The following is an 18149-nucleotide window of genomic DNA, read 5'->3' on the forward strand; positions in this document are numbered from 1 at the left end:
AGACGAGGGAGAAAAAAAAAAGAAAGAAAAAGATATGCGCTATCACCATACAGTATGTGTGGCCAAGTCACATCTCAAATTACTTCTGTGACACAGACACACTGCTGCTGGTGTGAGGAGAGACAAGATGAGTACAGAAGGGTTTATTTTTTTTTCCAGCAAGAATGAACAGACCACTGATCACCTCATTCACATGGAGCAATAAATGACTTCTAGTAAACAAACGTGGCTGTATATCAGCTGTAAGAGTGAAAGTAACATGTTTAAGTCATTGTTTTACAAACATACTTTTTAAATCAGTCTTTCTATGCCTAAATATAAGAGCGGGCTAATAAGATACATTATAAAACTGATGCCTGGCAAAGAGGGTCAACTCAGGCCTGCAGGGCTTGCACAACACTGGCTGAAACCTGGTCATAGTTTTGAGGTTTTCAAAGAGAAAAAAAAACAAAACAAAAAACCTTTGATTACAAGTTTAAGGCATGTTCAATTGCTGACAAAATCTGTAGATAAAGCAGGATTAATCAGCTCAAGCCTTCAACCCTTGCTGGCATTTTTAATGGTAATTTCTATAAGCTCCAAACACAGACAAAATTAAATAAAAAAAAAAAAAAAAAAAAAAAAAAAAAAAATAGTGTAATACAAAATTTTCACAATAAGTGTAATTTAATACTTGGCTCATCAATAAAAAGGATTCCAATATCAGTTACAGCGTTTTGTGCTGGTAATGGATTAGGATTTAATTTCAGGTGGCTCTAAAGTCCTTGCTTTCAACACAGAAGTCTCCAGCAGAGCAAACAGGATAAGTCGATCTCTGCAGTTCATTAACTTTCAAAGAAGTGCAGCTGCACTGAGATGAAGTGAGATCTGGGTCTGCTTAGTGAGAGAGAGGCCGAAGCGTGGAATAAAAGGGAGCCTCTCTCATTAACAACAGCACAAGGGCCAGAGACACTAAAGAGATACACCACCCGCTGATGAGCAACTGTCCCAAGAAGAGAAACGATACATTCATCTCTAGATTAGAACAAAAATAAATTAAAAAAAATTTGCGTTTTAATAGTTATGTACCAACTAACGGCCCAAATCCAACAGTTCAGCACTGGTTTGCGCCATTCGTTACTGAACTTCAAAGAAGCAAAGTCTTTAAGGCACATGCTACACGACTGTACAGGGCTGCACACTCCATTGGAGCCATCAGCTCTCATTGGCTAAAGTGGACCAGAGCCACAGTACACAGAGTGGTGTGTTAAAGATTTATGAAGATATGGCACAAGTAAATCAGCTAACAAAATATGCTTAAGTATACTAAAATATTTAGAAGTACAATCAACACAGCTGGTGTGTTTAAGCCACATTTGACTCAAGGACCCTTAAAGGCCCTCTGGGAACAGTAACATCATGCATGATGATGCACAAACCGTGATCCCAGTATAATAACCGTTGTCCCTCGAAGCTTTTGCTAAACACACACTGTAGACCAACCGATTCCGAATAATTTTAGGATCCTTGTAAATTTATCAATTCTATACACCATATCTACCAGATAAATTACACTGGCTACTGTATATTTCCTTTGGTGTTTACATTAGAGAAAAGAAAAAACACAAAAGCCTCTCGACATCAAGTCCAGAAAGGCTTTTCCCCAGACCTGCATGCGCTTCGTTTTTTCCAGATGAACCCACTTTCCATGTCAGCTACAGAAAAAGCAAAAAACAATGTCACAGTTTGTGACATTTCACACTTCATATTTACTTCAAAGTAGGATGTTGCTAATATCATGTTAGGTAGCTACAGCTCAGTGAATCAGAAAAGAGGCGTTGATTTAACCCTTATTTAGCTATTATGAAGGTGCTGATCAGTCTCTTTTCCGGCAGATGAACACTGTGCTTAGCAGCACAAGAAGAAAAAGAAAAAAGCAGAAGCACCTGCGCGTGATTGTACAAATCATGCAGCGGAACTCCTTTCAACACTCAGCAGGTAGTTTCTTCCCCATCATCTGTGGGCCAATCATGACAGCTCAGAAAATTTTCCAGCAAATTTCTTCAAATCCCCCCCAACCACAGTTAATCGCTTCAGGTCTCCAGAGTCCAATTATGCATTCTGTTCCTTCAGTCTTTCTATGCTGATGCTTTTCTCTGATTCAAGGCTATTGTGCATAGTGATAAAGTTTCACCAGAAAATAATTAGTCCTTTTAGCAGGTACTTACCGTTTACCAGACCAGAGAATCCGTTTTCAGGTTTTGTAGCCAGAACACTTTTATCGCTAAACTTTTGACTTAAACCCTTCATCAAATCTCATTTTCTGCACATTTATGCTAAAAAAAAAATAAAAAAATAAAAAAAAAATACGATTTTAAGAAACCGGTTCTGCCAAAGCATGACATGCTAGGTACACTCAAGTAACCAGGGAGAAGTCTTGAAATTAATTATGTAAAATGTGCTTCAAACAGGCCTTATTTAAAAGACAAACTGGCAGCTTAAGTCAAGAAAATATGACTTCACTGTATGTCCCAGACACTGCATAAATACCATGATACTACACTGAACAAATTTAATAACAGAAACCATTCAGTGCTGCTGACAACACACTTTACTCAATGATTAAAGCATGAGAAACTACTCATGTCCACGGGGTGTGACAAAGTCTGATTCAGAAAATGAAAAATGAGAAGACGGTGAGCGAGGAAAACAAGCACTGATCATAACCCAATCTCACAGAAACCTCCTTCAAATGAAAGGAAACTTTACTTTTAACAAGCTCTGTAGATAAGTTCAATTCAACAGGCCCATGTTTTGTTTTAGTTCAGTTTATGGATTAGTGTAAATATACTTTGTGACATGTTTTATTTAGCCTGCATCAGCAAATTAAAGTAGTTGAATAAACTTTATTTCACTGTGGCAAACCTTTAAAATCTTCCAATACACATAATTTACCACAAAACTCTTTAGACACCTACGCCAAATGTTTTTCCATTAAATATGGCAGGTCTTGGATCATTTTAAAAGAAAGTGGGGAGAGTTATATACCTGGCTCACCCACTTAAACGTAACATTATGTTCTGGGATTTGACATTTTCTGATGTCATTTTTACCCATTTAAAACTCAATGACTGATTGGTAAGTGTTTGCTCGCTGTTGCTAGGTGAAATCAGTCACAAACAGAGTGCTACCACTGGTCACTGGCAGACTGATGCGGTCGTCCGTAGTTTGAATGGAATATCACCTTCAAAGTAAGAGTTCCAGTTTGCCTCATACTTTTCACAATAACGAGGAGGTTTTTGGTGCCGCGCCATATAACTCTTTGCAATCAATTTCAGCTGTCGACTCCCACCAACCTTCAGCAAAAACTTGGGGTATGCAGATGTTTCCCCTGTAACCAGCAGTTGCCAGGGTGTCGCCAACTGGTCTCTAGGCTTGTGGGTCTGTGAGCTTAGATGCACAATAAATGTCGCAACACAATCAACACACCAAGTTAACACTTCTGTGTAAAAGTGATCATGCAAATTCTGTTGGCAATAATATATTTGGTAAGAAAAACAAGAAACTGTCTCACTGCCCCATGAAGAAAAAGTTTTAATTTGCCTGTAAAAGTTTAAGTTAAAAGTAATCTGGGGGAGGGAAAAAAAAAAAAAAAAAAAAAGCTTACAAACTGAGCTTTATCTTTTGAACTAAGAACTGTGGGCTAGATTGAAGAGACGTTCAGGGGGCCCTAAGTGTGCTGCTGTGTCATGAGTTACTGAGACACAGGAGACTCATATGCACGTCATCAGAACTGGAGATAATTTCCATCTTTTTTCGCTACTCCTTTAATCTTGTGCTGGACAGAATATTAATCATCTTTTTTTTCTTCTTTTTTTTTAAGGGGGGGGGGGGGGTCTTACCACTTCAAAAAGGAGGAAGAAATGAGCACATTAGACAGCAGAAACGGGCCAAGATGGTGCCATGGAGTACAGTGAGAGCACTATACAGAAACAATCCTCTCTTACAAGCAAAGCCCTGGGGTAGACCAGCAGAACAAGCTAGGAGGGCAGTTAGTCTCTAAATAGATCAGCATCAAGAACACAGGCGTTTTTATCCACCAGCAGCAACATAAAACCACTGCTCACAAGAAGGGAAGTGACAGGCTTCTGAGGACTTTGGCTTTGAAGTGAGTGAAGGAATAAATGAGCTATTGATTCATTATCCTTTTGATTCCACCTGTTTATGAATAATCAGAGGAAAAACTTACCAATACCAAGGAAACATTTTAATTACTTTAAATTATTATTATTATTATTTTTTCATATTAACAAACACTAGTATCCTTCACATTCCAGGAGTAGGAGGAAGCAGAAAAAGGTTCTACTAACACAAGCTCTTTGCAGTAAAAGCAACACTACTGTGTTAACTTCTAAGACTTCCAAGGAAGCACAAGTTAAAAATGATGACATGCCAACTTCCCCATTCTTTAGTAATTCCAAGACACGGCGTTACATAAATACCTCACAAGTACAAGCAGCATGATTCTTCAATAAATGAAAGCGCAAGGTTGACCTGCAACATTTTCAGAAACTATGTTGCTGCATTTTCAATTATGCCTTTGATCTTATTCCATCTGATCCCATTCACTGATCACACTATAATGATTTTTAACATTGTGTCAGTCCTTATCAAATCACATCTTACCACCAACAGCAATTCCCCTAATCCCATTTGACCATTTATTTAAATACCAGCATAATGGAGGAGCAATTGAAACAGATGTGCCACGAAAATTTAAGGTCCTCTTGAAAAACTGCAACGCACGTCTGACGATCTGGGCAAGAAACTGGGCCTTTAAAATTTAAAATAACCATCCGGAGACACAAGTTGGCAGTTAATACCCATTTGCCACAGTGTGAGTCAGCAGTTTCCTAATTTTATTACTTTTACTTAGTTTTAATTATTATCCTTATTCTTAAATGGCCCTATAATCTTGACGTAATGTCAAAGTGAGAGGCGTAATCTATTTGCAGACCACTTGGTCAGAGCAACCCTTTACTTTTAAAGGAGATAGTCTGGTTAATTTGAGGCACATTTACAGGAATGTCTTTGCCTTTAACAATCAAGGGAGGATGAGAAAAAAGAAAGAGCCGGCCAAGAGGCAGCCAAGTAAGGGGTAGCACATAGAGGCAGTATAGCTCAGTTGTGACAGTTTGTGCACTTAGTGTGTCAAGAGTTTTACATGATTTGCTGCCATCAGACAACAGCTTGATGGCAGCTTTCAGGTTTCTGCACCGTAAAACAACCAGCTCGAGTCTCACAGTCTCTGGCTCGGTTTGATTGATTTGCAGTAAAAGAAAAACAAACTGGACTTAAAGTGAAGTTTACCTTCAACACGACTTAAAGTACTAGCACCAGCAAAGAAAGACTGACGAGCTGCACCAGCTGGGTGGATATTTTTGTCTTAACAAAAAAAACAACAACAACAAAAAAAAAAAAAAAAAAAAAAAAATTGATTTAATGGTACTGTGATTCTGATTCAGCAGCCCCAATACAAATACTAAAAACTGAATGAGAAAATGTCAAATCAAAGTTAAATATCCATTACCATTAAAAAAAAAAAAAAAAAAACATATCCCTGACTCACTGCTTTGGGTCAGCCAGCTAGACTTTTGTTGCCTGTGAATCCCCTGCTCTACAGAACAACAGATGACACATAGATTACTCAAAAGGAAAAGTACTCAGTAGCTGCAGTCATAAATCCGACTAGTATATAAAGACACATAATGCACTGAATGCACCACATAAAAACGAATTGCTCATCGAGCAAAATTATCTCAAACTTATCTACCCGACTCGTGCAATGCATCGTGTACGATTTGTTCTTTATCTTTTTGTTTACAGAAATGTCTTCGCCCAGGGTTTGGTCCACTGGGCACATCAGAGTTTGGACATGTCCATCATTGGTGGGTTTTATTTTGCCAATTTACTTCTCTGCCTCTTTTGAACATGTCAGTGAATTACAGACTTGCACAGGGTAACCGTCTGAAGATGAGGCCTCCTTGGGTGGCTGTAGCTCAAGTGGTAGAACAGGCCATCTACTAATCGGAAGGTTGGTTTGATCCCTGGCAACTAACCCCAAGTTGCTCTCCAATGCAACTATCAGAGTGTGAGTGTTAGATAGAAAGCACTAGAAAGAGGGGAAAAAAAAAAAAAGTACTTATGAATGGGGCACATTGCATAAAGTGCTTTGAGTGCTCAGGTAGAGCAGAAAAGAGCTATATAAGAACCAGTCCATTTTGAACAAAATTGAACAGTATATGAAGTAACCCATATGTGAAACACGGGATAATCTTACACAACCACAATGGCGCTCTGGGTTCAGCATCTTGCCCAAAGAGACGTCAGCATGTGACCTAAATGAGTGTGGTTCGAATCACTAACCTTCTGATTAGCAGACGTTCCTGCCAACCACGTTATCCCCAGCTTGTAATGTGAAGGATTTTTTTTGGTCCCAATTTTCGCACATATTGCCTAATTTACAGGATCAGGATGGGACACGCAGCGATAACTATATCTAATGATGGCTGTTGGACTGATGGGTAATTTTAACCTATAAACTGCAATTAATGCAGACACCTTCATGAGAACATGCTCTCGTGTCACATAAAAATTGTGGGTTGGTTAAGGGAGAGGTTGTATGGATGCCATAGAGCGAGCAGCATGAGTGAAGGCGAAATAAAAACAACCATCATCAGCGCTATAAAACCTGCCCAGCTGCAGTCTTTGATCCTCCCCTCCAGCTCCCCTGCTTAATTTGAACACCTGCACACACCGAGCCACACGCACAGCCCCACTGCTCACACACGCCACGCCTGGCCACACATCGCTCACACAGCAAATCTCACTTCCCATCAGCTGTAGGCAGAAGCGGCAAACAGATTTGTTTGTTTCCATCTCTGAAGGAATGACTTCATTTTAATCAATGAGCAGTGATGTTATGCCGTCGGGGCAGCGCAGGGCATGAGCGCATCTTTATTTTAGTTATCACTTATGGTTATAGCTAACCTTTCAAAGATCATTAGCAAAATGCCAAGGACTGAACAGATGTGGGCGTTTCATGTCATTTACTCTTAAGGTTTCATATGCAACTGGATGTCTCCTGAAGCCTGTGCCTAAAACGGTCAATTCAATTAGAGCTACAATGAGGGATCATTTTCACCACCAACTATTCTATTGATTTAATAAAAGACATCTGTGAAAACATCTCATCCGTTTTACAAATCTATAAATGTCTTTGTCTCTGTGTGTCAAACAGCTCAAAATACCCAAAAGACATTTGAACCACAGACTTCTAGAACAAAAAGCATTTACACCCATTCCCTTAAAACCAAAACACAGTTCTGGCAATGTGTTCACTGCTTCAATAAACTGAGTGCCTGCTGCATCTTTGTTAAGACAAAATCATTAGAAAAAGGTTATCATTCATTTTTTTGTCCTTTCCACACTAACCTTGAGTGCACACAGAGGAAGTAAATGTTGGTAACGATCGGTAATCCGTCTTGTGAATTTCTCTTTGATAAATCAAACCCAGGTTTTCATAGGATGCCAGCAGCCCAGCATGTGCACATTAGGACACAGGTAATGGTGGAATTCCTTAGCAGCATAAGATGGCTGCCATAGTTCTTCCTGCAGAACATGTACGAGGTCAGGGCTGATGCCTTTTTAAGCAGGATAGTGGATCTAATGTTGGGCTGTATTTACTTATCTATTCTCAAAAACACCAAACATATATACCATGTTGTGGATCAAACTTAAAAAAAAAAAAAAAGGGGGGGGGGGGGGGTTAATAAGAGGGATAACTGATTTAAGTGAAAACCTGGAACATCTGTTTTTCATTCAGTTCATGTTTCAGACTTCAGAGACCTCAAGGCTTTACTCAGCATCTTTCCAGCTAACTTTATTAAGCCTGCTTTGTCAGACAGACCCACGCTCTGCCTTTTTTCCTGTCTTAGATGATGTGTCAAGACTACCTCATCAATCTAGCTCTGGTCAGACAAAACGGTCCATTTTCCTTCCATAAAACATCATAAAATCTTTTAAGTTGCTGAGACAGGCCGAACCATGCAGAACCTCATCTCCAGGGTGCAGTTTTGTAACTACATGGGTGTAATTGCTTTGTCTGGGTTTCTTGTTATTCACAGGCAATACATAGTTAAAGGATTAAATGTGTAGGATTACTCACTAGTCTTCATGCTGTGATTCAGAGCGAGAATAACATTCCTAGTCACGACCAGTAATACCATATGGTGCAGTGCGGAATATTGTTCCCTGAAAACGAGGTGAGGCTACACGGACTGAAACATCTGCTTGTTCCTCAATCATTTTCTAAACCAGTCAAAATTAACATTTTTAAAAAATTGTATATTTATAAAAACAAAAGTAATACAAATGCACACTGGCATTTAAAAAGGAGACAAATGGGTCACTACCTACGAGCTTACCTCAGTCCCAACTCTGTCAGTTCGTTAGTGTTTTTAAAATCACGTGAAACTTTATTAAAATTTACGCAACATTGCAAAAAAAGTATTTTTTACATGTATAATTTGAATTGATTTGAGTTAACAACTTAACAATTTCCCAGCCTAATTAAATATTGTTTAAATAATGTTTATTTTACAAATATATCCACTAGTTTTCACTTTCTTGGGGTGAAATAATAGATCCAACGTAACACAGCTCTGTCACATATACTTAAAGTTACTTGTTATGATTGTTTCATACAAAACAAAACAATTTTGAAGCTTGAAAAATCCATTTCCCCGAGACATGTTGGCCACATTTCCTTTCCGAGAAGAAATAAAAATAATAAAAACTTTATAGGGACTCATTACTATTCCATACAGACGTATAAAACAATTTAAAAGGAGGTTATTTATTTATTTAGATACTTTTCACAAGCTGCAGTATTACATCTGTGGTTTTATTTCATACATGGGTACTGGCTCTATGTTGACTTTAAAGCTTATTACTCTAGCGTGACACCTGTTGAGCCATTTTTCCCCTCCTATTGGGTTAGCTGTTAATCACCGATACATGACAACAATTCAGCTTTTGAACAGTAGTCAAGACAAAGAAAACACTCCTTCATGCTGAAAGACTAAATTAACCTTTCCCCTCTTTTTCTTTTGCAAGGGGAGGGTGTGATGGAGTTAAAGGATAACTTTGTTAATTGGTTTCCATCGAGTCCAAACAGGAAGTCATTAAAAAGTGCCTGAAGATTACAGGAAATAATTATCTGTAAGTTGCTGGCCATATCTTCTGAGTTTGAAAACTATGGGCATTGTAAAATCTTCATTTTAAAGCTTTCGCATATTGAAAGCAGTTCAAAAAAAATAAATAAATATCAGTACCAAGTTTAGGAATATGCACAAAAATCTGCTCATTATTCAGTGTTTTCACCTTTGTCTTGTTTACTTAGATTCTTTAATATCGTCATCAATAAAAACTATAGAAGTTATGAGGCGTTTCCTGCTTTAGGGGAGGTTTGTATGTTTGTATACTGTAGTTTTAGCCTACAGTCCCAACTAGCTCACTACCTAGCTCTAAGAAAACTAAAACCATTTTTTTAAGACTATTTAAAAATCAGATTTCTTGGAAGAAATTCATGCTTCTTGTAAAACCCATCTCATAACAATGACCATGTAAAAAAAGCACTGGCAGGACAGGTAATACATAATGCTTCCATCACACCATAACAATACAGTCACACAATGGGCCAAAGAACAGAAAACCGGTTTTAACTGGAAACATCAACAATGTGAAGAAATCAGAGTGCTTGTCTTCCGATGACAAAGTTTGCTCTCAGACTGCTGAGCCAACAGCAAGCCAGAAAACAATGGCTTTAAAAATAATCACTAAAATCATCAAGAAACGCTCATAAATGATTTCATAAATGTTTAGATAATATAATAACAGAATTTACCAAATCAGAAATTAGACATAACAAGGGCACACTGTGCTCATAGCTGCAAGCCCACCTTCTTTCTTCAGGAATTAGATAAGCCCTATATTTAGATAATCAAATTGAGGTTTGTTTAAATTTCATATGAACTGTTTATAACCCCTAATCAAGAGTACTTCAGGTTTTTGACACTCCGATATGAAAACAATGCAACAGCAAATGCAGGAAAAGAAAATGCAGCTTATTACTTACGTGTCCATAGTTGATGAATCCATGTTTGCTAGCAATTTGATCAGCCTCCTCCTGACCTCCAGGTATGTGGACAGCCCATGTGTTGGTGTAGACCTTCTGACCCTGTACTGGTCCACAAACCAGCAACACCAACAGAGGCACAAGCAGCAACTCCAGCAGCCTGAACCTGCGGCCTACGGAGGGAGATGGATGGCCAGTAGCCATGGGTTCCCCTAGTGCAGCACAGTCACTGAGCACAGCGCCTCTCCAACAGGCCGGGGCTGCTCACAGTACATGCAGGTGCACGGAGCGTCAGAGAAAAGGAAAGTCACAAATCACCTGAAAAGAAAAGGCAAAAAATAACAAAAGGTACAGTATTAAAACAAGATACCGTAAGGTTTTAAACTAACAAAAGATTTAAAGATACACAAATCAAATTTCCACAGAACACAAGAACAAACACACGCAAGGGAAAGAGGGGAAAGTAAACAGTTTAATTTTAACCTTATCGCCTTCCTTTATTTGGTGGATTAAGGAACATAAAGGGGAACAAGAAAGAGATAGGCTTGGTGTGGAAGTTTACAGATTTTAAATTACACTGTAAAGTGACTGCAGAGGTGTTGCAAAGAAAACTGACCACATTAAATATGTTAATCTGTTTTGTTCATCCACCCCAACAGGAGTTCTGACCACGCACGTTGCAGCCCAGCTAAACACAGCCATTTGATAATCCCACAGGAAGAGCTGGATGCCCAGCCCCAAAATGATGTTGCGGTCAGACACGCAGCGGCAAATTGCGGTGTTCAAAAAAATAAAAAATGCTGAGGTATACCGAGTTGGCAGCAGAGGTGGAGAAATGTGGTTGGAAAGCTAGACTACGCCCCGGATGCTGGGGGAATCACAGCAGAGGCAGTTTTGGTATGAGGTGCAGGATCAGCTTGAGGGAGGAGTTTGAATGCCTGAAGGTAGCAGCGGCAGCCACCGAATGGCTGAGGCCAAGGACAGAACATCAAGTGTTAGAGGAGAAAAAAAAAGTTTCCGATTTGAGTGATGCCATTTCTTTGTAAAATGCTAACTGATGTGTTATCAGCCACTCATTGGAAAACATCTAACACAATCTTATGAATGAGACAAAGCAATTTATCTTATCAAGCCACAGCAGCCAGTGTGAGCCGAGAGATCTCAGCTTGCGGTGATTGTTTGCTGATACAATTTTGCGTCTGAGCTGTTGTTTAGAGTCAAGGTCAGCTGTGGCTGTTGAGACCATTATCCAAAGTGCTAACTCTGTTGTAATCTTAAGCTCACTATGCTGCACTAAATAAAGTGCTTCCATTCGGCCTTTTCATCGCATCTGTTCTGCTGTGGGACGGAGCTTTCCATCCTTTCACGGGTGTTACAGCCTCTGTGTTAGCCATTCGACAAATTAAAAGACTTGAAATTATCTCGCACTCCGAATGAACAAACAAGCGCTTCGAGATTTCCCTGAGCAGTTTGTTGTGAGGTACGCATGATGTGTTAAGAGGTGGAAGGAAAATTTAGCTGTGAACTTAGGAGTCACTTTTAGTGCATAGTGTTACCAAAGACAGATTAATATCCCACCAATCCATTCATCACAACAACAGCACACAAAACAAACATCTTTACTATATGAATATTACATATATTTACATTATCTTTGAGGTGCAGTAGGAAGCAATCTAAGTAGGAATGTTTCATCCCTGTCCTGTTCCCTGTCCTTTTTCCTCCAGTTCTTCCCAGGAAGACACTGCAGCATTCCCAAGCCAGGCAAGAGACAACATAATTTCTCCATCAAGTTCTGGGTCTGCCCTGGAGGTCTTGTTTCAGCTGGATATGTCAAAAATATCTCACTTGGGAGACATCCAAGGCAGATGTCCAAATCAGCTCAAGTGGCCCGACACTGGTTGTCAACTGGTTGAATTGATTTGAGTTAACAACTTAACAATTTCCCAGCCTAATTAAATATTGTTTAAATAATGTTTATTTTGTCAATTCCAGGATTTTACACCAGAAAAACCCATTAATCAACAGATACGTGACCAAACTTTGTGTATCACTTAGAACTTGATACATGAGCCATCAAGAACAGCCTGATACTTCTGTCCATGCCTTAAGATAAGGGAAGACATCAGGATCCAGATTAGTTTGTTACATTTTCTTCATTAGAACATCAAGACAATGTCTTCTGGGTTTCTGATTTAACTCCTTCCAAAATTCCTGGAACAATGACCTGCATCCACACCAAAGTTTAATCACTTGTAATTTGGGAAACCTTTTAGTAACACTGTGAGTAAGCCTGAGAAAACTAACCAATAAACAAACAAACAAAATCAAATCGATTATGACCTCCTTGGTGGAAGTAAATAAACACTTTGAATGAGTATCTACTCACTATTTTGTTGTTATCAAAAGCTGATACTCTGCTGAACACTCAACACAGTTCAAGGCTGCTTCCCAGGAACCTCTGCATTGTCAAATGTCAAAACACCTCTAACACCTTTGTCCTAAATGTGCAACTTTCAGTGTGATTTTTTTTTGTTAGGTTTATATCAACCATGATGTAAAAAAAAAAAAAGAAATAAAAATATGTGGTAGATCTCCATCACTTCAGTATTAAAGTTTCTAGAACAATGGTGGCTGTACTATTGCTCCAGTGGTGGAGCTTATTGCTCAGAAACACAGAGGAAGTCTCCTGGCATAACCTCCTCTTCTGCATACGTGTCAAAACATCCTTATCTTTTGTTGCCAGATGCTATACACTGTAACAAAATGTCTTTGGTAACTTTATTGCCTAACACAAATACCAGATTAACACAGAGTATGCCAACTCACTTGAATTAACATCATCTACCTTTTAAAAGCTCCTTGTTATCTGGAATAAATAATGCACATGTAGAACTGACAGGCTGCATGAGGTGAGGACTTAAAAGTGTACATCAGACATCAGAGTCCAGACATTTACTCAGCCCTTTACTACGTCCGACTTTGTTCAGTGTGTTGTGAAGCTACAGGTCACATCATTAGCAAAAAGCAAGCAAACAGGTCAGCCCGGCTCTGGCTGACATGTCAAGCTGCTAATCTATGTCAGGACGTTTCAAGAGTAGATTTTCATTGCATAAATCCCTTCACATCAGAAACAACTATAAATAAAAAGCGACATGTATAAGAAAGCGAGCAGAACAAATCAGGTGTCAGAAATACATCTCAAAAACACCCAAATCCCTCCATCGCCTGTTAATTCCCTCTCTCTGTTCAGATAAGCCTGTTTTACAAACACAGAAATATCTAGCTAAATTAAAAAATTAATCCAAACGCGCCATATTAATTACACGTTTACCTTTTCATTGCCCACTCAATTTGTACTGAAATAGACACACAAGAGTTTGCTCCTGTGTGGATTTTACATCCTTCTGAAAAGCTCAAAGGTTACAAGCTACTTAAACAAATATTTTCATAAGTATTAAAATTAGGTTAAAATTATCAGATTTTTCTAATTAAAAGGAGTCAAGCACTCAAAGTATTACAGACTAATATGACGGCATAACTCACTTAACTTTGTCTTCTTTCCTGTAATGCAGTAAGTATCAGCGAGTGGCCGATCCCTGTGCTCTGTTTGGTTTGACACGCACCTTCTTTAAAGCACTTTTGCCTGTGACCTCACCTCAGTGCTCAACCACTCAGTTTCTCCAACGTCAGCTTGGAAAACCCACATACCGTGGCCCAACAACCACTCAACTACTTTACAGTCTGCGAGAGACAAAGACGAAGCCGACCGCTGGGCTGCGAGGTCTTTAGTGTTACCACGGTAAATGATACCATATGTCAGACTGCGATAACACAGGTTATTACAGAAAAAACCTGCACCATATTATAATTAGCCAAGTATCATTAAACTCAAAGGATAATACCGCCCTCATTACCGATCTCATCAGGACAATTTAGAAAGGAAAACAGTTTACACCTCATCGGTTTATTGTTTACATTTTAATGAGATAAAAATGAACTCAAATACATTTAGCCCATATGACCCTTTGAGAAATTCAAATATCTGGCAATTAGGATTCTCTCTCACATTGTGACATACACAAAAAATCAATATTTCTCCGTTGGCGACTCAAAGAGCCTCCAGAGGGTTCTGAAGATAATAATCTGTGTGTGTAGCAGAGTGATGAAATGACAATAACGATACTGATAAGTTGAATCATGAAAATGCTACGAACAACATAATAAAAATTTAATTAGTGCTCTCTGCTAAATATTGCAAGAGATTAGCGGAGAAGTGGAGTGCTCAAGCCAAAAATATTCTCCAGTGTGAAACGGAGAACCCCAGTGCACCACAGCAAGCGTTCGGATCCAGGATACTACAAACCATCAACTTCTACTTCTTTAAACTGTCTACAAGCACAAGTCAGCAGTTCTTGGACGTCTACGGTAAACCACAGAGTTTCTAAATGTGTAGATTAGAATCCTCAGGGACAATCTGGTAATTCCAATCAATTGACATGTTGTGATGCCACACGTTTACATTGCCTAGTATGCCCAACAACAACCCCAGACATTTTTTCTTTCATACATATGCAAGAGCACTGTTCTAGCCAAAAAAGTGCAAATAAACTTGTTTAACTGCTTGTGGCAAAAAACACACCAGTGAGTACAACCAGGATATAAAGGCATGCAAAGAGGAGATACGAGCACCTGGTGGCGTGCAACCCAGTCACAAACAAATGACTGAGCCAAACACTCGCCTGGATGGAAATGACTGCTAAAAATAAAAGCGTTACTTAAAATTTCCAGGTAAAACATTACGTAGCCTACTTTTATGCTTTCATTTGACTTTTAATGTGTCACTGTTGTTGTACTATAATGCTCCTACTGCTGGTGGCACCCTGTGACAACAGATGCACATTTCGAATTAGGCAGTCTGTCATCGGAAACTACCCTTCATTTTCTTCCCACTAATAAATGCTGTTGCCTGCAAGCTGCAACCACCAATAACACTTTCACTGTTTTTCATACATCTTTATAAATACCGTTATTGCAAATTTCATTTAAATATCATGTTATAATTTTGAGGCTATATCACCCACCCCTAGTATCATTAGCAGTATTTGGCAATTTCAAAATCTGACGTTCCAGTATGTCAGACAACATTTTTCCCTCCTTTCAGAAACACAAAGAAACAGATTTTCTTAACATTTGATATGCATTTAATTGTTTACAGCTCTGCTAAGATCAGTTGGTTGTTGCGTTCCAAACCCATGTTGCCAACAGGAAGTTGCAGAGTACCCTCTGGTTTAAAAAAATAAAAATAAAATACTATCACAATATGCATTCTCAACATCTCGAACATGGTTGAAAGGAGTTTCTCACGCGTTTACTTTTTAAAAACATTTTGATTAATCAGCTGTTCTAAATGGTGATGAGCAAAAACCAATCAGCTTTACAATGATCGTTTTTCTAAAATGCATTTATCAATAACCTCTTAATAGGTTATCCCACCCCTGTTAGAGACAGAGGTAGGATTATTCCCCTCTCCCTAAGAGTAATCTTTTAAAAGAAGCTGACTGAACCAACAGAACATTCGTGTTTCTATCCTTCCATGTGCTGAGGAAAGCCTCTGGATGACACACAGGTTTCACTGCTGAATAAAGCAGGAAAACAGAATTCATGGCATTTTGAGAAGTGTAACTGCAGTGTTAACTTCTTCCTGTCACAGATTTCCACTGAAGAACTAAAGAACTCAAGATGAAGCCTGCTTTTGAAATAGATACCTGTATTATTGAAGAGAACAGAAGAGAACTACTGGTTCACATGTGCTTTTAAAAAAAAAAAAAAAAAAAAAAAAACACCGCTGTGCATCTTTATAGAACAAGCCCTGTGTTAAACCCAAACCTGGCACAGCTGCAAGTATAAAACCCTTTCATTCAACATGCCAGGAGTACAATGAAAAACATCCAAGCTGAACCTCTCCTGTTATTGTTTATGCTCTTGAATGCAGGTTTCTAATAGCAGGGGTGGCTTTTTATTCATCCCCAGGGTGCATGTTCTCACCATTTTCCCATTTTTTGCGTATCCCACCTTCTTAGACACACAACTATAACCAAACACATCATCAGTGCAGTGTTCCCAGTTTTAAAAACAAAACAAAACACAACCTTCATTGTCCACAGAATATCAGGTGCTTTGCTATCATTTTTTAGGAGTGAGCTATAATTTTTATTATTAAACCTATTTGGGGGTTACTGGAAGACTGATTATCACCCTGCCCTATTAGTGCTTGCAAGTAACACAAAAAAAACTTGCTCATCTGCCCCCCCCCCTTCCCCCCTCTCTGGAACATGCGTTTTGTTCCAGTGTTGTCATCTAACTACTTCTCCAGACTTCCTGCTGCAATTTCAGCATTAATGTATCATATAAACACCTCTGTAATATTTTTTATGACCCCGAGAGCTCTTTCTACATTTTAAATTTTTCTTAAAAGAGCCAAGTGCACAGATGAATTCCGTTAAAAATCTGGCATGATAAGGAAAAGCTTGCTCAGATCTATAAACCATCAAATGCTTGCATTCAAAACAACATGCATTGTGTTTTTGTAATGTGGTACATGTCACTGCATGCAAGGAGCTTTACAGCTTGTTTTTATGTTTATCCATAACGATGAGCAGCTCTATATTGCCACAGCAGAGAGGTAAAATTATCAGTAGGTGTAACAATAATGGGGAAAACACAGAGGCACAACAAAAGCAGGTCAGCTCCCACGATCAGTGCAGCATACAGTGTGACACTTAATATTCAATGTTCAGTCACATTTCATAAACCCCAAACGAGATTTTCAGGGAAAGCTAATCCAGATTATGTCTTAAACTGTACAAGACTTGCATGTAAAGCAGGCCAGACAGCGAGGTAAATACAACAGCATTTAAACTACTCACATGTGCCAAAATAACAGCAATAGCTGATCAGGACATTACTCAAAGCAAACTGTGTGTCTCAGTCTCCATATTCATTGGATATACAAGAGTTCCTATAAACTGCATGTGGCAACAACAAGTACTTAGCCTTCAGAAGACGGTAGCAGAGATTAACTGCAGTACAGATCAGGAAGGAGGAAAAAACTTCTTTCTCGGGCCTTAAATGCCAAGAAAAAAAAAGGGGGAGAAACGCTTTGATGTTTACCAGCTAAAGTTGAGAGGTTTTCGTGTGTCAGCTGACGGCGGAGTTTGCGGTCGCTTAAACTCAACTCACAGGTTAAGTCCGTGACAACAACACGCTGTCATAATTTGGCTCGGAGCAAGAGGTTGGAGCTGATCCGATGATGACTCCTGCGCTTGACAAATATGTCTGAAACTGTAACCGCGCCGCGATTAACGCAAACTTGACGCCGAGGTAGGCTGGGCTGTTCCGTCTCACAGGTGCCTCCCCTTTTTTTCCCCCCTCTCTCATCCGCCCCTGCCGAGCATTTCCTCACATTTTACTCCTCACAGCACGGATCACGAACGCCACGATTTTTTTTCTCCTCCACTCCGCAGGAACAACCACAGAAACCGGACGCGGCGCAGTCGACGTCAGCTCGGCATGTGTGTGTGTATAGGCGAGAGGTCTCCCCCTTTTTCAAGCAGACACCCACAAACTGACAGGATAACAAAAAAAAACATCAACACGTCGTCCGGTTCTGCCCTGTGCCACGGACCCGGTGGTCCTGACACCGAGGGCTCGGTAAACTTGGCAGCCCAAACAAGTAACGACACAAGCTAAAGCAGACAGGAAACTTACCGACGGCTCAACTTACCAGCTGCCGTTTACATCCTGCTCCACACGGCTTGTTGGTGCCTCACACCGCGGTGTTAGAACCGACGACGACGCGACGAAACCGCAAAAAAACTGATAACAGCGAACTGCTGGTTATAAATAGTCATGATAACCCTCCGGTGTGTGGCTGAGTGGTCCGTACAAGCCCCAGGAAATACGTCACGGC

General features: G+C 39.4%; 1 protein-coding gene across 4 annotated transcripts in view; it reads right to left on the bottom strand.

The window, feature by feature from the left end:
- Window positions 1–18149, bottom strand: part of furina (furin (paired basic amino acid cleaving enzyme) a) — an 82606-nt gene extending 64457 nt beyond the window's left edge. Inside the window, exons 1-2 of one of the 4 annotated variants that reach the window (XM_084932634.1) lie at window positions 17964–18149; window positions 10178–10495 (exon numbers count right to left, since the gene is read on the bottom strand). In XM_084932634.1, the coding sequence (XP_084788760.1) occupies window positions 10178–10381 (204 nt within the window). In that variant the 5' untranslated portion in view covers window positions 10382–10495; window positions 17964–18149. Of the gene's footprint in view, window positions 1–10177; window positions 10496–13723; window positions 15923–17350; window positions 17935–17963 lie in introns of those variants that run through there. The other 3 variants (XM_084932655.1, XM_084932642.1, XM_084932648.1) reach the window with 3 other exon arrangements.

Source organism: Perissodus microlepis, chromosome 1 (assembly GCF_051167445.1).
Source record: "Perissodus microlepis isolate ML-2025 ecotype Zambia chromosome 1, ASM5116744v1, whole genome shotgun sequence".
NCBI classification, from domain to species: Eukaryota; Metazoa; Chordata; class Actinopteri; order Cichliformes; family Cichlidae; genus Perissodus; species Perissodus microlepis.